This window comes from Canis lupus, chromosome 2, assembly GCF_003254725.2.
Source record: "Canis lupus dingo isolate Sandy chromosome 2, ASM325472v2, whole genome shotgun sequence".
NCBI classification, from domain to species: domain Eukaryota; kingdom Metazoa; phylum Chordata; class Mammalia; order Carnivora; family Canidae; genus Canis; species Canis lupus.
Window position 1 is genome coordinate 30,358,514 of NC_064244.1, and position 25,642 is coordinate 30,384,155.

Sequence of the window (25,642 nt, forward strand, 5' to 3'; positions counted from 1 at the left end):
TATTTTGTCCAATATAGGTATTGCTACCCCAGCTTTCTTCTCACTTCCATTTGCCTAGTAAATTTTGCTCTATCTCTTCACTTTCAGTTTGCATTTGTCTTTATATCTGAAGTGAGTCTCTTATAGGCAGCACATAGATGGGTCTTGCATCCATTCAGCCAGCCTGTGTCTTTCAATTGGAGCATTTAGTCCATTTACATTCAAAGTAATTATTACTAGGTATGTATTTATTGCCATTTTGTTACTTGTTTTCCAGTTGTTTTTATAGTTCTCTGTCCTTGCTGTCTTCCATTGTGGTTTAATGGTTTTCCTCAGTGATCTACTTGAATTCCTTTCCTTTATTTTTTATCTATTACAAGCTTTTGACTTAAGGTCACCATTAGGTTCATATTAACATCTTATGCATATAGCAGTCTGTATTAAGTTGATGTTTGCTTCAGTTTGAACCCACTCTAAAAGCACTATATTTTTAGTTTACCCTCATGTTTTGTGGCTATGAGGTCATATTTTATATCCTTTTGTTTTGTGAATCCCTTGACTGATTTTTATAGTATAATATATTTTACTACTTCTGTGCTTTAACCTTGTACTGGTCTTATAGGGTATTAATCTACCAGTTTTATTATGTATGCATTTACCTGTGAGATTTTTTTTTTTTCATGTCATAACTTTCTTACTCCTGCTTATGGTCTTTTCTTTCTACTCAAAGACTCCCATTTAACATTTCTTGTAAGGCTGGTTTTATGGCCATTAACTCCTTTAACTCTTGTTTGCCTGGGAAACTGTTTATATCTCCTTCTATTCTGAATGACAGGCTTGCTGGATACAGTGTTCTCTGCTGCACATTTTCTCCTCTCAGCACCTTGAATGTATCATGCCACTCCCTTGGGGCTGCCAAGTTTCTGATGAAAAATCACTTCATAGCCTCTTGGAGTTTCCCTTGCATGTAACTATTTTCTCTTGCTGCTTTTAAAATTCTCTCTTTAGCACTACTTTTTACCATATTAGTTATTATGTGTCTTGGTGAGGACCTCCTTGGGCAAATTTTGATTGGAATTCTCAGTGTCTCCTGGATGTGGCTGTCTGTTTCCTTCCTCAGATTCAGTAAGTTTTCAGCTACTATTTTCAGCTACTGTTTTCTGCCCCTCTTTCTCTCCCTTCTCTTTTTTTGGGATCCCTGTAATACAAATGTTATTATGCTTGATAGGAATCACTGAGTTCCATTAAATTATTCTCATTTTTGTATTATTATTTTTTCATCTTGCTGTTCAGTGTGGTTGCTTTCCATTACTCTATCTCCTACCTCACTTATCTATTCTTTTGCTTCCTTTAGTGTACTATTTATTTCTCTCCAGTGTATTTTAAATTTCAGTTACTAAGTTCTTAACATCTGATTGGTTCCTTTGTATATGCTCTATCTCCTCATTGAAGGTTTTACTGAGATCCTCTATTCTTTCTTACATCCAGTATCTATCTTTATGACCATTATTTTTAATTCTCTATCAGGCATATTGCTCATCTTCATTTAATTTAACTATTTTGCTGTGGTTTTGTTCTGTTCTTTCATTTGGGAAACATTCCTCTGTCTCCTTATTTTGTCCAACTGTCTGTGTTTGTTTCTATGTATTGAGAGTCAGTTTCATCTCCTGATCTTGAAAATAGTAGCCTCATGAAGAAGACATCCTGTGGTGCTCTGCAGTGCAACGTCCCCCCTGTTTACCAGAACCTGACACTTCGAGAATGTCTCCTATGTATGTGGTGTGCATCCTCCTATTGTGTGGAGCTGTATTTGTCTTCAGTCCAATTGGCTGCAATGACCTGCTTTGCCTGTTGTCAGCAGGTTTTGATCCCTGTGCTGCTAATGGGCTAGTCTGGAGCTGTTGTGGTTTTGTAGTTGAGTGGGGTCGGCAGTTAGAGTAGGTGCCTGCCTTCAGCCTGTTTTCTGGGGCTGCAGTTGCTTGGAACTGCAGGTGATTTCCCTGCCTTGTCCCCTGGGAGACTTTTGTTGGTGGATTAAGCCTGCTTACAAACCACATGCCTGCCTCCAATTGATCTGCCCAGGCTCCAGTGACCCTGAACTGCAAGACTCTCTCCCTGTGCTGCCCCCTGAGAGGTTTCTGTTGGGGGGCAAGGCTGCAGTTAGATCAGATGCCTGACTGTAGATGTCTGTCCAGCCAGGGCTATAGACACACAGATCAGCAGAGGACTCTCTCTGCACTGCCAGGTTCGGCCGCTGTGGCTTCAGTCAAATTTGTGGTTACCTTCTCCTCTCCCCAAAGCAGGAGTCAATTGGAGTGGGGCTGGTCCCTGCCCAGGCCTGCTTGCAGAATGAGATGCAGCAGGAGCAGCTTTGGGGGGACTCCTGCTGAGTGGGGCAGGTTGGATGGGTGGATCCATGGGAGGGTCTGTAGGGTGGAGCTTGTGGTGTTAACAAAGTTGGTGGACACTGTTCATTCTCGTTCCCACAAGTGCCTGGGTATCTATGCTGGCGGGGCAGAGGGTTGGTGCCTGCTAGCTCTTTTGTTCTTGGAGAAGACTCCTGAAGATCCATGTGCCTCCTGTACATGTTTTGAGATCAGCAAATAAACCTCCTTCAAGTATGCCCCAGGCAGTTTTCAAACTGTTGTTTCTATGCTGCCTGTACCGAGGGGTGGTTTTTGTTATGTTGCCTTTAAGGGTAGAGACTCAGTTTCCTATCACACTCAGGCTCTCCCAGAGCTAAGCCCACTGATTTTTAAAGTACCCAGTTAAGGCTCACTGGTTGTAAAATCCTGTGAAGTTAAGTCCCACTTGTTCTTGAAGCCAGATGTTATGGGGACTTGTCTTCCCAGTGAGGGTCCCTCATGCGTGGGGTGTCCGGGGTGGGGTCTGTCCCTCCCCATTCTCTGGGCTTGTAGTGTGTCCTGTTTCTGGTTAGTCTCATCGAGAGTTTGGTCCTTGACCAAGTCTCTGCCCCTCCTGCTCTTTTCGTGGTCTCCTGTCTACATTGAACTATGGGGACTCGTTGGGTCATTGTCAGGGGTAGTGGCACTGGTGCAGCTGTTATCCAGGTGTGTCCATGGGGCCAGGTGAGCTTAGGATCCTCCTACTCCATCACTTCCCAGAAATATCTCACTTGCTTCTTTCTTGACCATAGGCATTTCTGTTTCTAAGGAATCTCAAATTATTTTTCTACAGCTTACTTCTCATTAAGCAGCAACCCCAACACCAGCAAGATAAATGGCAGTTATGTTCCAATATTGATGTGTTTGTTCCTCATCTCATTTTCTAATTTGGCAAAGATAATAAACACTTTTCTTAAAAGAATTTGGTAAAGAAAAATCGTAGAAATAGTTTTATCGTATTCAAGCCTTTTCAGTATCTAATTTCGGTGAAGTAAAGGGTAAGATTGAGTAAAGAAAGGAAATAGAATATAAATTCCAACTGTATTTGCTCTTTTCATTTTACTAGGGGAGCAAAATACTGTTTAGCAAAAATGTCAGTGCAAGGCACATTTAATGAAATCCACACCAGGGTTGACATATCTTGGTTGAAACTATAATAGCCATAGACAATTATTCCACACAATGTCTCCAAAACTTCTTTGAAAGGACAATTTTCACTTTTTAAAAGAACTGAAACATTTTGGGGGAGAAGGAAATGATGAAAAAATTATCCATTTTCATATACTTAAACCTGGGCTTGAGTTAGTTTTACTCGAGCAAATCTGATAGATTCCTGTTGCAAGTACCTGCTCTTGACCCATGACCCTGGCCTCTGAGGGGCCTGTTAACCAGCAGTGTCTTGACCTTTCTCTGGAGCTTATGCTCCCACCTCATGCTGTCTCAGTCCCATCTTGTGTTACTGGGGACTTCATAGCCTAATTCACTTTCCCTCACTCCTTGTGCACTGCAGCAACCCTAAGTTTTCATCTGAGAAAATCTTTATTTTGCTCTGTAAGTTCAGGGATCTCCCATCTTATAGATATGTGCACACACACGTACACACAGGTATACACACAGCCACAAACATCCATAAACACACAGACACACTTGCACACACACGTACAGATAGGCATACACACATGTGTGCACATACAAACACATATACAGAAGTGCACATCCAGACAGACACACATAGAGACACACACACATATACACACATCCATACAAACACATACAGAGACACACACACAGACCGACACACATGCACACACGCACAGACAGGCATACACACCCGCACAGACAGACACAGGCACATATAGCTAACACTGCTCAGGGCACTTTTTCCACATCTAGGGGGACTATTTTATGGACTCCCTGACCTGAAATTCAGAGTTAATATCAATTCAGAAATAATGTAATGAAAGATCAGTTTTGTAAGGCTATTTGAGCAAAGGCTGCCTTGAGGCATTTTAGAATCCCTTAGTGAACAAGTCATTGTTTTAATTGTCACCAGACTACTCCCCACATCAAAACACGTGGTGATGGGGTTAAGGTCTTCAAACATGGTCACAACATCTGTTGATCTTCATAAGAACAGGTCTTAATACTTGGGGATATGAGATTTCTGTTCCTTTCTCAGAGACTTCTGTTCCTACTTCAGAATATGTGAGAATGCTCAAGCCTCTCTTAAGAGATGGATGAGAAGTCCATGGGCTGTTGGCTCATGCCCCTTTCTAGGTGGCATTGCCATGATCTACTCCATTCAGAGGGCAGCTTGGTTTTCCCATGGAGGCCTCAGCCAGGTAGCTCGGCCCCTCTGGCTCTCATTTTCTCAGATGGAACAGGAACAACATGAAAACAAGCCCAATAGGATTGGAACGGTAAAGCGCAGAGTCTGAAAGGGGCTCTGGCAGACGAAGTGCCTGCAAGGGGAAGGGACAGCCCTCTCAACTGTCGCTTGCCTGTACCCCTGTGTGCTTTGGCCTGGCCATGCACATCCTGTCACGTTTTACTATAAAATACTCTTCTTGTAAAAACAGACGAAGGGACTGCTGTCTGTGCTGAGTGAGTATCATTTACAAATAGATCAGGTGTTATGCAAACGTCACGGTTGGATTGTAATTTGCCCTGCACCAACCCCCCTCCCTAGTGGGATTACCATGTGTAAGATGCCTGACTAACCTCAAAGAAGGCTCTAGTACTTGCAGAGATGACTAATAGCACTGACCTGAATAGGTGATTGCTATCATTTGATGAGAAGTAAGCAGAGCTAAATGCTCACAGAGCTGAGACCAAGTCTGCTGGCCGCTCAGTAACTGCTTTTCCAATACAGGTTCCTCAGACAGGACACTGCACTCATCATCAGATCTTGGAGGAACGATTTAGAAGGTTCCTATTTTGGGGCCACCACTACGTCCAAATCTCTGTGGTTTGCTAAGGTTTCCAACGGGTCAGGGGGTTCCTCCCAAAGGCAATTCAAAAAGCAATGCGGACACTCAGCCTGGTCAGGGTGAGTTTCCTGACTAGCCTTCAGATCATGTCACATCAGGACTCTGGAGACTTGGAACAGAAGCCTGCTCCCCAGAAGGTTTGAATGCTGTGCTGTAGCTTCTGCTTTGCAACAATTAAAACAGAAAAAAAAGAGGCAATTCTCATGATTTTGTGTAGTAATGAGAGCCAGAATGTATTGATTGACTTCTATGTGTCAAGCCCTATCTGTGGTAAATTCTTCCAGACATGATTATTTTCTGTTACAAAAGCTCTATACATATTTTTTAACCTGCATGTCCCAGATGAGTAAACTGAGGCTGAAGTTCAGGGAAATAAGGTGATTTGCCAAAGGATTCTGCTCATAAATGCAGATTAATCTGTGATGCTTAAGGTGATTTCATTTTATGACAAATGGAAAATTATTATTTGAATAAAAAGACAGTATTTTCATTGATTACCTGTTTGTTTCTTTCTGCTTTTTGTTTCCATGGAGATCTGAATTCCTTCCTTAACACTCCTGACTATGGCAGTGACAACCGTAGACCTCTCTTCCTTCCAACCTTAGAACCGCAGGTCGGGAGTGGAGCTGTGTCTCCTTGTATTTGGGGGCAGCCTCCTAGAGTCACAGCCACCTTCAGGCTTCCAGAAGACAAAGGACCAAGAAGTCAGAAGGAGGGAGATGGGGAAACGGAAATGCCAGGAAGGTCTTCTCTCCTCTCTGGCCTCCTTACCCTCTCATTTTCTTCCTTCTCCCTCCATACCAAAGATAATTGACACTGAAGATGGTTAAAACTGGTAGCATGTTTCCGTATGGCAATAAGGCACTGAGTGTTAACCACATGAATAGTAGATTCATACCCTTTTAACCAGGATCTCCACTTCATTTTAAGAAAACAAAAAACCAAAATAGATGAAGAAATATACTCACAGACATTCATTGCAATGTTGCTTGTAAGAACACAAAATATGAAAAATGCCTTATAACAATACAAATGTATTATCTTACATTCCTGTAGGTTAGAAGTTTCTCAAGGATCTCCCTGAAAAAAATCGGGGTATGGGCAAGGCTAATTCCTTTTTGGAAGCTCTGGGAGAGAGTCTGTCTTGCTGCCTTGTCCAGTTCCTAAAGGCCGCCATGTCCCTGGGCTCGAGGCCCCTCCTCTTGTCTTCAGGCAACATCACCTCTTTCTGATACTACATGTGCCTCCACAGTTTTCCATGGACACAAGTGGGAAAAGCTCTCTGATTTTTAGGATCATCTCTGATGATCTTGGGCTGAAAGGGGTAATCAGGATAACCTCTCTTCCCAAGGTCCTTAATCTTATGGCATCTGTCGGTTCCAGGGTTAGGAAGTGGATGTTTTGGGGGGACCACCGTGTTGCCCTACCACACGGACATTGTCTTTCGCCATGAGACGTTACCCTTATCTTGCTGTTATTATAGTTGGAATTAGTTCTGCCAAGTGGTTTTGTAGTTCCCATGCTTTTCTTTCACTTTTGACAAAATTTGTTCTCCTTCCTTAATTGATGTTGAGTTGATAGAATTAATTCTTTTCTCCTTCTACCAATACTATTAACTTACTGCCTACACTTAATTTTTAAAACTGTTTCCTTTCATTTTTTTTTTCATAAAAAAAAATGTTCAAAGACAGTTTCTTCAACTAGACCGTTATCTGTTTTAACTCCCCTCCAAATAGCGGTTTTCCTATATTCGGGTTACTATTGTCTAAGGTTTAATTAGAGCTTGTTTGTCTAACACAAGTGGTCACCATCCTCACCATAACCACCACTGTCATTTGCTTCTCAACAATAACACAGATTCAACTATGCTTACTCAGGATTGTACTACTCACTCTCGGCTCTTCTATTTTTTTTTTCTTCTGAGTTGTTTTTTCCTCATGGAAGGATATGCTTTGTTATTTTTTTCCCTGAGGAATTGTAAGTAGTAAACTGTCTTTTTTTGAATTTATTTATTTATTTGAGAGAGAGAGAAAGTATGAGTGGGGTGGGGCACTCCGTGCTGAGTATGGAACCTGCTGCGAGGATCCATCTCATGACCCTGAGATCATGACCTGAGACAAAACCAAGAGTTGGACACTTAACCAACTGGGCCACCCGCGTGCCCCAGTAGTGAACTACCTTTTCATTGAATGTCTGAAAATACTTTTATTTCACTATGGAGTTCTGGTTACCATTTATTTTCCCTTAGACTTGAAAAAATCCATGTTTCTCTGGCTTCTGCATCTTTTATTATTGATGAGAAGTCAAGTATCAAATGCTGCATTGTTTTTATTTTTTTATAATTTAAACTTTTTCTACAACATATTCTAAAACATAATCTATCTCCTGTACATTGTAGGTTTAGCATGATGAATGCAAACGTAGATTTTTATGGTTTTACAAGGCCGAGTACTTGTTACAATGTTTGAATGCTTTATGAGTTTCTTTAGTCCTGAAAATATTTGAGTCATTATCAAATTAAGTATTTGATTTAATTTGTATTGCCCCTCCCTATGCGCTCATTTTTCTTCATTTAAAACTTTCTTAATCTATCTTTGACATCCTTTGACTCATTGTTTTTCATTTCCATCTCTCTGCCTAGCATTTGGGATTACATCTCCAGTTGTGTCTACCTGACTATTCCCATCTATTGAACTTTTGAACCAAATTATTAGGTCATTAATTTCCAGACTTTGTGCTTGATTCTTTTTCATTGTTGCCTCTTCTTGCTGTTGTTTTATGAATGTCCATTATCCATCTGTATAATTTCTACATACTTGTCTGATTATCTTTTTCGGGTTTCTCAATTGTCTCTTTGATCCTTCTATTAACCTAGTGGTTCTTATTCATGGCTGTGGAATTCTTCATCCACGCTGTCATCACGATGGAGCATCATTTCATGTGAATATATTCTTCCCACATTAGTGAGCTTCCTTCCCTGGCAGGCCTGTTGTTTTGTCAACCTCCTGGGAATATGGTCCTGAATCAGTTTGGCTAGTAGCTCAAGGGCTTTCAGCTTGCAAAGACCATGTTCCCCAATCCCTTGTCCATATCTGAGTGCCTCTGCTTTCTTCTTCTTCTGAAAGCACATGTTTTTGTCCATAGCCTCAATGACTGGGCAGAAATATTTCAGCTTCGGTTGCAGGCAAAGATTGAGGTCTCAACCAATAGCTACCTCCAGAAGTTCAATTCCAGCTCCTTAGCGTTCCATAAGGGAATTAAAACCCTATCCTAAGTGCCCAAATATGGTTTCAGTTTACCATGAGCCATGCAACATGCCTCTCTATTTTTGTCCACAGAAATTACGCTCTTACTTTTGACTACAGCTTGCCTCTCTAAGAATTATCTATCATTGTTATGTAAATGTTCTACATATGGCATATATTATGCAATTACAAAAAAGACACAAAAAGATGATAAGGCATATTAAACAAATATTAAACAAAACCCAAAAAAGTAAAAGCAATATAATGATGATAAAAGCTGACATCTATTAAGCTTTTAATATGAAGTAATTAATTAATTCACTTCTCACAATGATCCTGTGCTTTGTTTACTAAAATCATTACCATTTTACAAAGAAGAAGACAGGCACACAGAGTTAGAGTAACCTGTCAGGGATGCACAGCACAAAAGTGGCCGAGCTTGTCCTCTTACACGATGATACACCAACTCCCCTACAGTTGACCCTTGAGCAATGCAGGGGTCAGAAACCCTGAACTCAGTCCAGTTGAACATCCGCCTATAACTTTTAACTTCCCCACCAAACTTAACTATCAACAGCCTACTGTTGCCCGGAGGCCTTACTAATAACATAATCAGTGGATTAAGGCCTGTTTTGTATGTTATATGTATGACATATTGTGCTCTTACAATAAAGTAAGCCAGAGAAAAGAATGTCACTAAGAAAATCATGAGGGAGAGAAATTCCATTTATAGTATGTACTGTATTTATTGAAAAGAAATATTCTGTGCTTACGTGAACCCACACAGTTTCAATCCTTGTTCAAGAGTCACCCACACTCAGGGGTGCGTGGGGAGTGGAGATCTACATGTGAAAACAGACTCAACCTGGGTGGTTGGGAATAAAAGTTTTTTTTTTTTCTTAATTTAGGTTGAATTTTTAAAACTGTCTACCCTGAACCTGTAACAATTGTGTAATTAGAAAAAATAGTAATGAAAGCTACTTTTTTTTACTCTGCCTTTTAAATACAAACAGTGCCCCGTCTCAAATGAACATTCCATTGCCAGGTAAGAGTAGCCAGAGGTAAAGTCAGCCAAGAGCCATATGACCTGCAGTACGGGCTGGCCAGCTGAGAAGGCGGGTGGGCATGGCTCAGGGACACCAGGGAAGGTGTCTACACCTGGGGTGGGGTGAGGAGGTACCCATTTAATCTCTTTCACTGCAAGTTTCCAGCTGGTTCTAACTATAGGCTCAAAATCACATTGAGCCCCTTCTGGCTCACAGGCTTGGTTTGGCACACCTTCTCCCATGTGCGGTTAACTAACCTTCTTTCTGTGTATTTTAGTTCGAGAGTGTTCAGTTTCTATGGCAATGATGCTATTTGAAATGTAGAAAAAGGCCACTCTAAAGATGCAACATTTCTTTCTTGTGCAACGTACACTCATTAAAATCCATGTAAAAGACCATAATCTCATGTCCACAAGGAGCCCTGGGAAGGGGGGGAGGTGATACAGATGACAAACCAGTGCTGGTGAGGGACCACTGTCACTGCTGCAGTGCTCTCCCGGGGCCAAGCAGTGGGGTGTACCCTATCCCCGGAGCAAGGACAAAGAGCAGCCAGAGCGATGGGCTCCAGGTGCCACGGAGGAGTGTCCATGAGACCAAGCCATGCAGCCCATCTGGGGCGTTTGATAGGATTTCTGGAGCCAGGCTGGTCAGAGGAAGGAGAGTTTGCCCCTGAAGCAAAAGTACAAAGCAATGGTTCGTCTGTGATCCTTCTGGAACTTCCAGAGCTGATGTATCTTGTTCTTACATCCAGAGAGCTCTGGTTAGGAAAAGATGGGAAAAATTCTACAGGCTCGACCATGAGTTAGCAATTAATCATTAAAGAAGTCTTACCCCAGATTCACGGTGGCCACTACAATTATGATACAGACACTGTGTTATTTATGAGGCATATTTTATATGCACGAAACTACACAGCCTGCATCCATAGAAGGATAAATCACCAAGTACACGTATATGGTCTCACTCTGAGTTTTGCAACATCGCCAGCAATCCCTCCTCTTCCGTGCATATTCCCTTGCTGCTGGCCTGCTGGCCACCAACAAGACTTTTGCACAAAAAAAAAAAAAAAAAGAAAAAAGAAAAAAAAAGTTACATCCAAGGTTAAACCTCTGGTTCTTCCAGAGTAGGCAATGGTGCTCATTGCAATCAGAAATAAAAAGTAAGCCCCAAATAACCACGTGCGTGCCTTGCAACCTATTCATCAGAGAAAGCAAATGTCCATATCCCAAGACTTGACAAAGAAAAGCAGAATTTGCTCTTTTTTTCTGAGAATGTTATATAGAATGGTGCTTTCCTTAATCAAAACATGTAGGATTTCACCGCCACGATCTTGATTTACATCAAACCGAGGCAAATGTATGAATTTTATGACAGGAATTTGTGGGTTGCATGGAGGGATGTGCCAATAAGAGGAAGCAACATTCCAGCTAAGAATCAGTAATTCCTGATGACAATTACCTGTCAAGGGGAAAAGGAGTAATAGAGTAATAAGTTTAGAAACGTCACAAATTAATAAATCATAATATTAGTAACTCTAAGCGTGTGATGAGCTGTGATTACACCTACAATGTGGGCTGCCAGCGAGATACACGAATAAAATATTTCAATTCATTGTCTTTGAAAAGTTCCTATTAGTGTTTTCCAAAGGAGCTTTCCAATCTGTCAGGTTCATCTAAGACGACTCAGAAGTTGATTTTTATGCTGCTATAAATGGTTATTATAGTTGTCATAAACTCAGAAACATAATATGCTAGATACTATAACAGCAAGGGTCTCAATTAACATGCTCCATGCCTGATTTTAAATAAACGTCAGTTTCTATATCATTAATTTTTCCTTTGATTTTTTTTCCTCTAAGAAAAAAACCCAGGAGTACATGTGACAATGCAGTAATGCATATTTTCAAATATCAAAATAAAATATGGCCTAGCTGGATCTGACATAGTGCACAAATGAATTCAGAGGCAATTAAATGGAATTTCAACACTCCGTATAAAAAGGACTTGAGCAGGAAATGCGGTGAGTTGTATGCAGACATTTGATTCACTCTTTTTGTATCTATAATTTTGGGGCATCTGGAACTTTGCTAGATCATCATTTGCAATGATAAATTGTGAGTCTATTTTGGACTCCACAGAAGCCATTTCATATTCTAAAGTATGGACTTCATTTAAAAAAAAAAAAATCCAAACAGGGGCGCCTGGGTGGCTCAGTCGGTGAAGCATCTGCCTTCGGCCCAGGTCCTGATCCCAGGGTCCTGGGGTTGAGCCCCGCACTGGGCTCTTCCATCAGTGGGGAGCCTGCTTCTCCCTCTCCCTCTGCCTCTGTCTGCCACTCCCCTGCTTGTTCTCCCTCGCTCTCTCTCAAATAAATAAAATCTTTAAACAAACAAATGGAGTTTGTTGTGTGTCCTACTCAGAGTTAGAATGCAAGGATGTTTGCATTATCAATGTTTCCAGGGATCGTGGGCTCTTTCTCCCTTGATGGTCTCCTATTAGGTGATCAATCAGCCGGAGTGGACAATGTTTGCAGTGATTTGGATTTCTGAGGGGCTCAGTCCTTTATATATAAAGCATCCTTTCCGTGTTAATGGGGATAGGTTTGCTGTTGTGCATGGTGACACATGGATCCAGCCTGATTCCTTACACGCCGTAGCTGGTCACAAGGAAGACGCTGGTCACAAAGGTTAAGAACCCCAGAGTTCTGAACCCCGACAGTAGAGTAAGTTAGGGAGCCGAGGGCACCGCAGGTGTGCCACTCCTAAGTCCTAGTGGCACAGCGCTTCTCAGTCAACCAGGCCGCTGCTCCCCAGCAACCCAGCTCCCCCACCCTCGTGCCAGTGGGTCTCTACTCTGCTCCAGCCCAGCTGTCCGCTGGCTGCCGGTAGCTTGCCCCCAGTCACTGCTCTGCGCGAGCATTTTTGCAGAGTTGAACGTCTGCATCATCCTTAGACTTGAGACCCTTAGAGGAAAGAGTTCTAAACTCACACACGTAGCTAAATAAAATAAATACATAAAAATGGGTGCAATGTCCCTTACTTTGTTCTTTCCTCCAGGACCATGAACACCTCATCACCCAAGTCATGCTGCAACCCCTCCTGCCCCTTCCAGTTGAAACCATGTGGAAGACACACGTGGTGAGTAGCTGTCAGTGTTCCCCACCTGTGCTTACCCATGGGAGATGGGGAGTAAAAATAGCCACGGTTCTGGGAATCAGAGATTTTAGATTCTTGTCATAACCTTGTTGTTATTAACTTTCTGACTGGCCCTGGGCCACTCACAGAATTTCCAAGTCTGAATTCTATTATTGACAAAACAGCAAGGATAGGATTAAATGAAGGGTATTTTTCTTTCCAGCTGTTTTCTTCTTTCTTTCTTTCTTTCTTTCTTTCTTTCTTTCTTTCTTTCTTTCTTTCTTTCTTCTTTCTTTCTTTCTTTCTTTCTTTCTTTCTTTCTTTCTTTCTCTTTCTTTCTTTCTTTCTTTCAGATTTTAATTATTTATTTGACAGAGAGAGAGAGCAGGAGGAGGAGCGGAGGGAGAAGGAGAGAATCTCAAGCAGATTCCCTGCTGAGCATGGAGCCTGAGGTGGGGCTCGATCTCACGACCCTGAGATCATGACCTGAGCCAAAACCAAGAGTTGGACACTCAACCGACTGAGCCGCCCAGGCGCCCCCCCAGCTATGTTGTTTGCACCTCATTCTTAAGTTTACTCAATGCAGAGCATCCCAGTAGATGCTATGAGGTGGTATAAAGTGGAGAGGAGGCCGAGGGTCCTGTCACATTTACTATCGTACTGGGGGGAGGCAGAGGGAGAGCTCGGGTGTTCATGGACCAGTTCTGGAAGAGTCTACAGTTAGCAGATGACAGTCACACACTCGCTGTGTAGACATGAGGACAGAAACGAGACCCCTGAAGCCCCATCAGCCCTTCACCACCCTCACACTGACCTCAGTCTGGAGTACCAACCTCCTTATAAACCACGGAGACTTCGGGATGCCTGGGGGGGCTCCGTCGGTGGAGCATCAGTCCTGCTCAGCAGGGAGCCTGCTTCTCCCTCTGACTCTTCCCCACTCATGCTCATTCTCTCTCTCAAATAAATAAAGATCTATTTAAAAAACCAACAACAACAAAGCATGGAACTTTGGAAAGTGATGTACAAAGGATGCAACTATTAATGGAAGCCTCAGAGCAGAGGAGGCGGGCAGACCCTGCGCCGCCGAGACCTGCCTTCCCTTGCTTTCCCTCACTGACGGGTGGCTCCTCCCTGCACCAGGGCAGAGCACTCCCGCCTTTGAACTGCTGTTGCGGGGGAGCTCGGGAGAGCTCTAGGTAAAGCATCTTTGCCTTTCCTATTTTAAACATTTCCTGCTACTCCTTCGAAATGTCATGCAGTTTAGGCAAACAGACATCGGCCTGACATGTGGCGAAGGGAATTCTAGGACCCAAGAGCAGCAGACGCCAGCAGGCTGGACCTGAGCAGCTGGGGTGGCCTGTCACCTGCCCATGTTGATGGGTGTCCTTCCTCACCACGCGCTGTCCCTTTGCAGAGCCACACAGGCCGTCCTGCGGGCACATGTCTGGGAAGCCCCTAAACACGGGTGTGTTGACCTTTGCATCAGGTCATGGCCACCCCTCTTTGCCTCCTTCCTGATGTCCCTCGAAGCTGGCCATGCCTCTCCGCTGTTCTCCTTTGCTCCTGACTTTTTTTGTCATTTGGCCCAAGCCAATGGGCTTATCTTGAAGGCCCTTCTGAAGAGGCCATTTTTTCTGGGGAGCTTTCCGCACTTTTCCGCTGTACTGCGGCTAGTCTCATTCTGAAATGACTTGTTGGGAGAGATGGTTGCACTGACTGTGTCCCCATCTTCTTCCCAGTCTTTTCTGTCTTCAAATGATAATGGGATGCTTGGCATATATAAAGGACTCTACTGGAGCTAGCAAGTATACAAAAGCATTTTTAAAAACAGATTCTAGTCTCAAGAAACATAAGATCGCCTGCGATAATGTGAATAAATACAGCTTGATAAATGTTATATGGTAAATATGTTCTAAAAGTTCCCTTGAAAGACTGTTAACTTTCTCTAACTACTGGTAAGTGTTTTGCATTTTGAGTATTTCATGTAGATTGGATTTGTAGTTGGCCTATATCTTCTTGATTAAATCCAGTTCTAACGAAGGATTTTTTTTTTTATTGTGATGGAAGAATGTAAGATCACATTACTGAATTGCTGAATTTAGGAAGGGAAGTTCCAAAATTATTTTTTACTAACGATGGTCTTTAAGATAAGTTCACAGCCTACTGAGTGGATTTTTGAAGAAACTAATACTGATCTACATGTACAAATTATTGTGAGTTTCAAAGAATAATTTATTTTGTTTGAATGTTACTATGAAGGAGGAGAGGAATAAAAGAGTGGAAGGGAGGAGGGGGAGAGAGAAACAAATGTCAAATTTAGAACGTTGAACTGTAATGATGCTTTACGCAAGAAAAATTTCATACATTTTTTATTTTACATTTTTAGTTTGCTTGGAAATGACTTTAAATCCGATAATGTAACATTTTTGTTCTAGAAAATGGAAATTATTTTTTTTATTTTTTTTTTTAAGATTTTATTTATTCATGAGAATACACAGAGAGGAGAGAGAGGCAGAGACACAGGCAGAGGGAGAAGCAGGCTCCATGCAGGGAGCCCCATGTGGGACTCGATTCAGGGTCTCCAGGATCACACCCTGGGCCGAAGGCAGCACCAAACTGCTGAGCCACCGGGGCTGCCCAAGAAATTATTTTTTTTCTATCCTCAGGAAAATTATTTGTTGAACTTTTGCAGCATCACTCATTGGTGAATTAACCAGATTAAGACCTAAGACTGATTAACTCTGGGGGTAGACCTCTGCATTGGAAGAACTTTTTGCAGACATTGTAGACTTAGGGAAACTTTGAGGGGGTGCAGCTTACCCAGGGGGACTTTATCTTCTCATCGGGGTGCTCTGATAACAGATTTCTGGGCTAGAACGTTGTGTTCTCAGGGAGAGGAGATGCTGAATGCCTGCTTACAAACAAGTCCTTTCAGGGGCAGTCAGAGCCCGCCACACTCAGTGAACCAGGAACCACACTCGGTGCCATGTGGCCAGCACCATCTCTGCACTGTGGAGACAAAATTTGCTGAAGGGGACTTAAGACCCCTGCTGAGCTTGGCAGTGTCCTAGTCCACTGATGATGAAGGTGGAAAGGAAGGGGAGATGGGGATTTGGCTCTAAGCAGATTTCAAGCTAACTGGAAAAAAAATATACATAAAATAAATAACAATGCAAAGTATTTCGTGAGCAAGTGCTGATACGCATAATGGAGAAGATAACAAGAGAACTAAGGAGGTGCGGATCCCTGCCAGAGCCCCGCTGAAAAGCAGATGAAAGGCAGAGAGTGGGTCTGGATGGTCGGGGTGGGTCAGGATCTGGGTAAACAAGAAAAGCAGGGTGAGCGGCTCGGAGGATGAATGAGCAAGGCCGGAGGCTCCCGGGTGTCAGCTGGAAAGAAGGAGGCCTGGACAGAGACCCGATTGTGAAGCGTGTTGATGACTAAGCCAAGGAATTTGGAAGTTTTCCACCAGCAGGGGAAGGCTCTAAGAAATCATTCTTCAAAATTTTAGGGGTGCTCTTCTCTATTACTTATTTGTCAATCTCACAATCACAAACAGCTCCTTGTCGGAAATTTGTAGTCTGCAGAAATATGGAGAATGGCTGTTTAAGATGAAAAAAAAAAAAAAAAAGAATCTGGTCCCATATGAAGAAAGGGTGGGTGAGGGGGGAAAAACCAAAATATATGGGGATCGATGAGTAGAGCAGAAGCACACGGCTGCGTTCCCATCGCCTGTAGTCATCATCAGCATAGACGCAGAAGGTGAGACGTGAGGCTCGGGGACTAACAACTGCAGGAGAGAGAAGAGAGAGAAAGAAGCAAAGGGGCTCTGAGGTTTGCTCTCGGGGGAATAATTCTACTGTGCGAGGAGGGAGGCCCCGAGAGACCCAGTCAGCCAGCCCAGGCATCTCCTCTTCCAGGGGTCCAGTGGCGTCCAATAGGAATACAAAGTGAGCCACATATGGAACTTTGACTTTTCTAGTAGCCGCATCAGAAAAAAAAAAAAAAAAATTGAAGCGGAAAGGTTTTTATGTTAATACTATTTTATTTAACCTGATATATCCAAAATGTTAACATTTTAACATGGGATCGACACATACAATTTATTAGTGAGATAGTTTTTCTCTTTATGCTGAGTGTTTGAAATTCAGCACGCATCTTACACTGACAGCAGACCTCATTCTGTGTTCAACAAGTGACCACCGTCTTGGACCTGCAGTCCTAGACTTCGAGCTGATGGTGTCATAAAGGGTTAACACCCCTTCCCAGATGGGGTGACGTAGGTATTTCAAGGTTCAAATATATAGACGGTGCACGTGCACAAACACTGCCGCACCTGGACTCTCGATTCATGAGAGGCCTTGAGAGGAGAGCCAAGAAACCATTTCTAGAACATTCTTTGGAAGAGTGTGTTGCTATCATTCACCAAACTCAAGGCGAATGTTCACTTGTCGAAATCCTTTTTTTTTTTTTTGAGAAAAGAGGCATACAAGGAGAATTTCCTAAAGGACTAATCCTTTTGCCTAGTGAGAGATCGTCCATGGAAGTCCTTGGACCCCGAAGCGGTGTGTAGCCTATAGCTTGCAGCTGACTTCTGCCTGGACTGCCAGGTGTCTAAATAATTCAAACACAGCCATAGCAACTTTTGAGCATCTTCAGGCAAAGCACGTACTCCCCACACTCCACACACCATCACCTACATCCAGCATCTCCATGTGTCCCTGTTACCCGCTGGCCTCTGACAGCACTTCTGCTCTCGCTATTCAACATTCATGCCTGTGGAAGCCAGACGAACTGGGAGCCGAAAACCAGGGCCCCGACACTTGGGTTCCCTGGTTGACTGACTCTGATGGAATTGCTTTGTGCCTTCAAACCATCAGCCCGGATTACCGTGCTCACCCTTACGACGTCGTTAGTGGCATTTAATACACTGCACCCTGACTCCTTCTGGAGCTGAGGGACAGATTTTCTCTTGTCTTGGTACAGAAATAGCCGAGCTTCTCTCGAACAACTAATTAGGAGACTGAGAATCATTTCCTCTTCTATGTACATCTTGCAAGGCCTGCCAGAAAACTGATGGCCAGATTCTTATCCCACTTCTGTCAATGAATAGATAGGCCAATAATATAGTTATTTTCTGCTAAATTCGCTCATGGCTGTTTTCTGTAGAAATTTCTTTAGATAATTATTTAATGTTTATTTTATTTGTTGTTCTACTTTAATGTGGATATTCGATCTATCTATTTATCTATCTATCCATCTATCCATCTATCCACCTATCCATCTATTTATCAACTCAATCCACCTACCACATTTCTCAAACACGGTGCTTCTACCTCACTCCATTTATTTGTTTTCAGGCAGGTCTCATATTCTTTGCTTATCTGATGCTGAGACACATCTGGTTGGTCTAGAGTTGGCCACTTGGTTCAGGGCTGGGCCACTGAGTCTTTCCCACCATTTTTTGGATTTGGGGCTCAGAGCAGTGGCTCCCCAATGACTAAATTTGTAATACCAACACTCAAGTCATACTAGCAACAATAGAAAGGTAGAAGTAATAATAACATTGGAGTAGCAACATAAGGGCATGAATAGTAGTTGCAATGCTATAGTAGTAAGGTTAGTACAGTAATAGTAACATTACAATACCAACGCGAGGACTCTTGAACAACAAGTATTTTGAGTCACACTCTGTGGATTTCTTTTTTACAAATACAATACAGTTCTATGAACGGATCTTCTCTTCCTTATGATTTTCTTAGTGGCATTTTCTTTTCTCTAGCGTACTTTTTGTAAGAATACAGCATGTAATATATATAGCATACAAAATAGGTGGCAATCAACTGTTTATGTCATCGGTAAGGCTTCTGGTCAACAGTAGGCTATTAGAAGTTCAGTTTGGGGGGAGTCAAAAGTTGTATGTAGATTTTCAGCTGGGTGGGGGTTGATGCTGCTAACCCGGGGTTGTTCAAGGGTCAACTATAATTATAACAGTCACATTGAATAGCAATACAAGGGCAGTATAGTGACACTCAAGATTTGTCAGTGTCCATGCATCGCACCAGGCAAAGACCCCATTCTGGAGAAAGAATGAATCTAAGACACTGGGGTGGTGAGAGGGCAATGAATGGGGAAAGAGGCCACAGGATGTCGAAGCTCAGGTATGTTAATTCCCGATGTTTAGCACAACCTCATTTGGGTGAAATTGGCTGTTTCATTTTGGTTTGAACTCTGTGAGACACCGCTACTTTTTCCAGTAAAGGGCTTTCGAATAAAGATAGTAACAGGTGGAAAGGGGCTCTGGGTCTTGCAACTTAAGTGACAACTAACACGCTATTTTGAAAGACAACCTAGGAAACACAGTAGAACAAATAGATTTAGAAATACAATTGGTGGGGCACGCGGGTGACTCAGTGGTTGAATGTTTCCCTTTGGCTCAGGGCATGACCCTGGGGTCCTGGGATCAAGTCCCACATCGGGCTTCCTGCAGGGAGCCAGCTTCTCCCTCTGCCTGTGTCTCTGCCTCTCTCTCTCTCTGTGTCTTTCATGAATAAATAAATAAAATCTTTAAAAAAAAAAAGCAAATATAATTGGTTTGGAAAATTTGTCAAGAGGGAAGCAGAAAAGACCCAAAACCTGTCATTACTTTTGGACAAATGTTTGCTACAGATGAACCAAACCAGCTGTAGACTTTGATGAGTGTACTCAGTTCTGAAACATTAATAACAATGCATAAATGACATTCCTGTTGTTTATGAACCAGATCCATTGAAGTGAAAACTTCTTCCTTTTTAACTTTTTTTTAAATTTGAGTGTACGTGACATACAACGTTACATTAGTATCAGGTGTATAACATAGGGATTTGACAAGTCTCTGTGTTGTAATGCTCACCACAAGTGCAGCTGCCATGTCACTACACAACGATATTACAATACCATTGATTATAATCCTTATGCTGTGCTTTTATTCCCATGACTTACTCATTCCGTAACTGGAAGCCTGAACCCTCCACTCCCTTTTACCCACTTTGTCTGTCTTCCCTATCCCCTCCGCTTTGCAACTGTCAGTTTGTTCTCTGTATTTATAGGTCTGATGATGCTTTCGGTTTGTTTATTCACTGGATTTTTTAATTTTTAAAAAAATATTTTATTATTTATTTATTTTTTTAAAATTTATTTATTATTGAATTATTGATTGATTTATAGAGAGACGGAGAGAGAGGCAGAGGGAGAAGAAGGCTCCCTGTGGGGAGCCCAATGCAGAACTCCATCCCAGGACCCCAAGATCACAACCTGAGCCGAAGGCAGATGCTCAACCACTGAGCCATCCCGGTGTCCCTTCACTGGCTTTTTTAGATGCCACCTATGAGTTGATCTGGAATGGTCTTCACTTTCTCATTTTTTATACATAGGTCATAGTCTAAGACTAGTATGTAAGAAGGAATCATGTACACAGATTCCTTAGGAAGGTACCATTTTGGAACTCACTAATGACTGACACAGCCAGTTTCTCCTTCCGCTTTTGAATGGGTCCATGTTCTTAATTGACCTGGCACAAGATGAAGCAATTGGATGGCATAGAGAGATAATACTGCATAAAAAATAAACAAATCATTAAAAAAAAACCTTTTGTCTTTAGACACTAAAGATACAAAAATACAGTAAAATTCTCTCCTTAGGAGAGACACATAAGAACTTAAATGGTTGAAATAGTAGATAAATACCAAAATACTTCATAGTCACACCTATTTAAGACAAACATTCACTGATGGAATTAGCTATATTGACTGAACTGTGTAAGTTAATAAATTATTCTCTTTTTATTGAAAATGTGAAAGAATTCTCAATAAGTTGGATTAATGTATCCCACAACTACAATATGTAATTTTATGGTGCACATTTCATGTACCACCAGAAATAATAACCACTGCATTAAATACTAAACCTTATTTGGATTTTTTTGGTCTTTTCTTAATTTATTGCTCTATTATGCCCATAGTATAGACTATTAACAAAATGAGAAATAATTTTAATATTACAATTTTATGATGTTTTCATCTCAATATGGTACCACCAGAGAAGAGTAAAGTGTCATGGAGATGCTAAAACAATGAATGTTGTCCATCAGTTTAAAAAAAAATGCTCAAAATTCCAGAATAAAACAAAATCCATAATACTATACCTGGTTCTTATGAATTTTGGGATCTACTTGTATTTCCAATTTCCAGTATATTCCCAAAGTTTTCTCTTTCATCTGCTCAGTAAAGACTTCCAAAATAATTTCCTAGGATTCTTTTTCACCAGGCTTTTTCCTGATGAATTTGACACCTTTTGATATACATCTCTACAATGTTACAATAGTTGAATAAAAAATTCAAATATAGCCAAGACTACACATTTTTGTCTTCTCAGTTTGTAGATGCCATAAAACAGATTTAGCACACTCCCAAAATGAACTGGTTATCTGACTCATAAGTTACTTCTTTGATCTTTTTTTTTTTCTCAGTATTGTGAGGACAGAAATCTCAGAAAATACTGGTAGCGCATTGAAGTTAGTTCTATTTAAACATAGTTTCCCCAGGTCTGACTCCAGCCTCTTGTCTTAAATTGCACACTTGTTGCATTTACATTCCTACCCAAGTCTGTGCTACCATACTGGAAAAAATATGTTTTCCTTCAAATACCCACTCTTTTAATCTTTCAATACTACCACCTTACTCTGGGATGACTGCTGTCTTCTACAGAACTATTGAACCAATTACAAATAATTACTTGAGACACATAGCCACAGTGTTAGACTCTAGGATAGTCTGACTTCCTCTTTCACATTTTATTTTTCCCTTCTGAGTCAAAATAAATATTCTGTTTTCTAGCTGAAGAATACCATATGTCTTACAAATTTCCCGTCATTAATAATTGGGTTAAAATGACATCTTAATACACATGGCACATCCTTTATAAAGTTTTCTTAAATTTCTTTTCTAAAAAGTTAACTTTTATTGAGGTATAATTAATGCAGAGTGCTATATTAGTTTCACACATACAATATGATCTATTTTTCAGCACTCATCAAGATAAGTGTGCTCTTAATCCCCTTTATCTAGCTCATCCATGCTCCCACCCACTTCCCCTCTGGCAACCAGCAGCTTGATCTCGGTATTTATGGGTCTGTTATTTTTGTCTTTTTTTCTTTGCTTGTTTTGTTTCTTAAATTCCACATATGAGCAAAATTACATGGTATTTGTCTTCTTCTGACAGACTTATTTCACCTAGCATTGTACCCTCTAGATCCATCTAGATGGCAAGATTTCTTAAGAAATGTGAGATAAGCACTTTGAATTTGAACAAATATTTGTTGAGCACTCATCATAGGTTGGACCTTCTTGCAGTTGGAACTGTGAAATGCATATCTTCCATTTATGCCCATGAAAATTTTGCATTCTAACAGGTGTGGGTTTTACAGAAAATACATTTTTTATAGCCCTTTGGTCATTATACTTTGATAACATTTCTTTCTCTTCTAGCAGACATGAGCTTTGTGAGGTCAAAACCCACTTTATACCCAACACAGTTTCTGTCATTCAATAGATATTAACAAATATTTGATGGATGAATAGAATGAATAGATCTTTTACCCTAGTTTCTTTTCTTACTACACATCCAAATATTCTGAAAAATTGTCATTATGTTTCTAATATATATTTCATAATTCTGCTTTCAACTTATTTTTCACTTCCTTTAAAAAAAGATTTTACTTATTTATTGATGAGAGACATAGAGAGAGAGGCAGAGACATAGGCAGAGGGAGGAGCAGGCTCCCTACAGGGAGCCTTATGCAGGACTGGATCCCAGGACCCCAGGATCACGACCTGAGCTGAAGGCAGATGCTCCACCACGGAGCCACCCAGGTGCCTCTATTCTTCACTTTTAGCTCCGTTGTAGTCCTTATTCATTTGATCCTCTACTTTTTTTTTGTTTTATTTTGTTTTGTTTTCTTAAATGCTAAGCCAATAATGAGCATGACAGTACAAGATAGAAATGGCTACAGCCTGGTTGAGGATTTGAAATTTTATATTTTTTAATTCTTAATTTTAATTCCAGTTAATTAATATACACTGCTATAATAGTTTCAGGTGTACAATATAGTGATTCAACACTTCCATACATCGTCCAGTGCTCATCACAACTGGTGAGTACCTTAATCCCCATGACCTAGTGCACCCATCCTCTCACCCACCTCCCCTCTGTGAGGTTTATCCTCTATAGTTTATCCTCTACAGTTGTCTGTTTCTTGCTTTGTATCTCTCTCTTATTTTTTTTCCCATTTGCTCATTTGTTGTGTTTCTTAAATTCCACATATGAGTGAAATCATATGGTGTTCATCTTTCTCCGACTTATTTTGCTTAGCATAATACCCTCCAGCTTCATCCATGTCCTTGTGAATGGCAAGATTTCATTATTTTTTATGGCTGAGCAATCTTCCATTGCAGTATATATACCATGTCTTCTTTATGTACCATTAATCATTGGGTACTTGGGCTGCTTCCAATCTTGGCTATTGAAAATAATATTGCTATAAACATAAGGTTGCTGAAATCTGATTCCTATTCGGATTTTAGAATTTGGGGAACATCTTTGGATGAATAAGAAATAGACAAATTAGTAAGGAACTCTAGTTATTAGTAAGGAACTCTAGTTTAAAAGAGCTATTTGTGTACTTGTCTCAATATATTTTCATACCTCAAATATTAAATGTTTTTAATAGCTATGTTTCACTTGTTGGGTTCTCCACGTGTGAGAAGCAGTTGACTCTATAAGAATATATGAAAAGTTACTTTTGGAGTCTTTTCTTCTTTAAATCTTTTATTAATACCAACACATGCAGCTGTTGTGAGCAATTATTCAAACTGGCTGCCCACTTATATTTTAGATCAAATAATCATAAGTTTCACATTTCATAAAGGACTTGAAGCTTGTTTTCTCAAAAACTTGGTGATGAGGCAGGAAAAACAGGAATTAGTGCCCTGTCTTGAATATGTGACATTGGAAATGTGACCTTAAGAAAGTTGATCATTCAGAATCAACCCGTCATCTGAGCATAAGGCTCAGACCCCTTGTCCTGAGAGTAACTTTGTCTAAGTCACCCGTCACCAGCTGATTTGTATTTTAAGAGAAAAAAGCCAGTTGACCAGGTTACCAAGGACCTCGGTCAGAATCTGGAATTTCTTCCTGGTCTTCATTCCTAGGCCTGGAAACTGACTGATGAAGTAGGAATAACTCCCTTCTCAGAATGGTTGAAATTCCCTCCAGCAGGTGTGTTAGAGAGTACGACTCAAAATGCCCAGGAAAGCCTGTGGAACAGACATGCCTCTAGCTGCCGACAGGCCCACTCAAGACCTGCAAGAGGAACGCAAAGATGACATTGCAACGTCTAGTCAAAATGTGTCCCTCATGAGCCTAAATGTCTGGTGTCCAGAGGAATAACAGGTTCCTAGTAGACCGCATCACCAAGGAAGTAGTAGAAAATTCTGGTGACTACAAGTTGATGAATTTCAGCTCCAGCCATGAGAAATTGATTTTAAAAAATGAAAAAAAAAATTCAATTTGTTGAAGAGAAATACAAACTCTCTTAATGGTAAAAGGAAAAGTGGTTTTATAATGGACTATCTCACAAAACTAATCAATAGTTTTGGAAAGATGTACCATAAAGATGCAATCAAAACAAAGGACGCAATTTCCACCCGTCTCCACAGAATTTGCATTGACCTTCTTTTTTTAATAATAAATTTATTTTTTATTGATGTTCAATTTGCCAACATACAGAACAACACCCAGTGCTCATCCCGTCAAGTGCCCCCCTCAGTGCCCGTCACCCATTCACCCCCACCCCTCGCCCCCCTCCCCTTCCACCACCCCAGTTCGTTTCCCAGAGTTAGAAGTCTTCATGTTCTGTCTCCCTTTCTGATATTTTCCACCCATTTCTTCTCCCTTCCCTTCTATTCCCTTTCACTATTATTTATATTCCCCAAATGAATGAGACCATATAATGTTTGTCCTTCTCCGATTGACTTACTTCACTCAGCATAGTACCCTCCAGTTCCATCCACGTTGAAGCAAATGGTGGGTATTTGTCGTTTCTAATGGCTGAGTAATATTCCGTTGTATACAGAGACCACATCTCCTTTATCCTTTCATCTTTCGATGGACACCAAGGTCCTTCCACAGTTTGGCTATTGTGGACATTGCTGCTAGAAACATTGGGGTGCAGGTGTCCCGGCGTTTCATTGCTTCTGTGTCTTTGGGGTAAATCCCCAACAGTGCAATTGCTGGGTCGTAGGGCAGATCTATTTCTAACTCTTTGAGGAACCTCCACACAGTTTTCTAGAGCGGCTCTACCATTTCACATTCCCACCAACAGTGCAGGAGGGTTCCCTTTTCTCTGCATCCTCTCCAACATTTGTGGTTTCCTGCCTTGTTAATTTTCCCCATTCTCACTGGTGTGAGGTGGTATCTCATTGTGGTTTTGATTTGTATTTCCCTGATGGCAAGTGATGCAGAGCATTTTCTCATGTGCATGTTGGCCATGTCTATGTCTTCCTCTGTGCGATTTCTCTTCATGTCTTTTGCCCATTTCATGATTGGATTGTTTGTTTCTTTGCTGTTGAGTTTAATAAGTTTTTTATAGATCTTGGAAACTAGCCCTTTATCTGATAGGTCATTTGCAAATATCTTCTCCCATTCTGTAGGTTGTCTTTTAGTTTTGTAGACTGTATCCTTTGCTGTGCAAAAGCTTCTTATCTTGATGAAGTCCCAATAGTTCATTTTTGCTTTTGTTTCTTTTGCC

At 41.2% G+C, this 25,642-nt stretch overlaps 1 protein-coding gene across 3 annotated transcripts in view; it reads left to right on the forward strand.

Annotated features, from left to right (window-relative positions):
• The window catches only part of LOC125753653 (uncharacterized), a 175,552-nt gene that overhangs the window by 137,580 nt on the left and 12,330 nt on the right, over positions 1-25,642 (forward strand). The window contains exons 3-4 of one of the 3 annotated variants that reach the window (XR_007405965.1): positions 11,524-11,684; positions 12,721-12,801. The exons of 1 other annotated variant lie outside the window; for it this stretch is intronic. Coding sequence is in view for 1 of the 2 variants with exons in the window: in XM_049101333.1 (XP_048957290.1) it covers positions 12,721-12,801 (81 nt within the window). In the remaining variant the exon portion in view is untranslated. The remainder of the gene's footprint in view (positions 1-11,523; positions 11,685-12,720; positions 12,802-25,642) is intronic. One more of the 3 variants, XM_049101333.1, reaches the window with a different exon arrangement.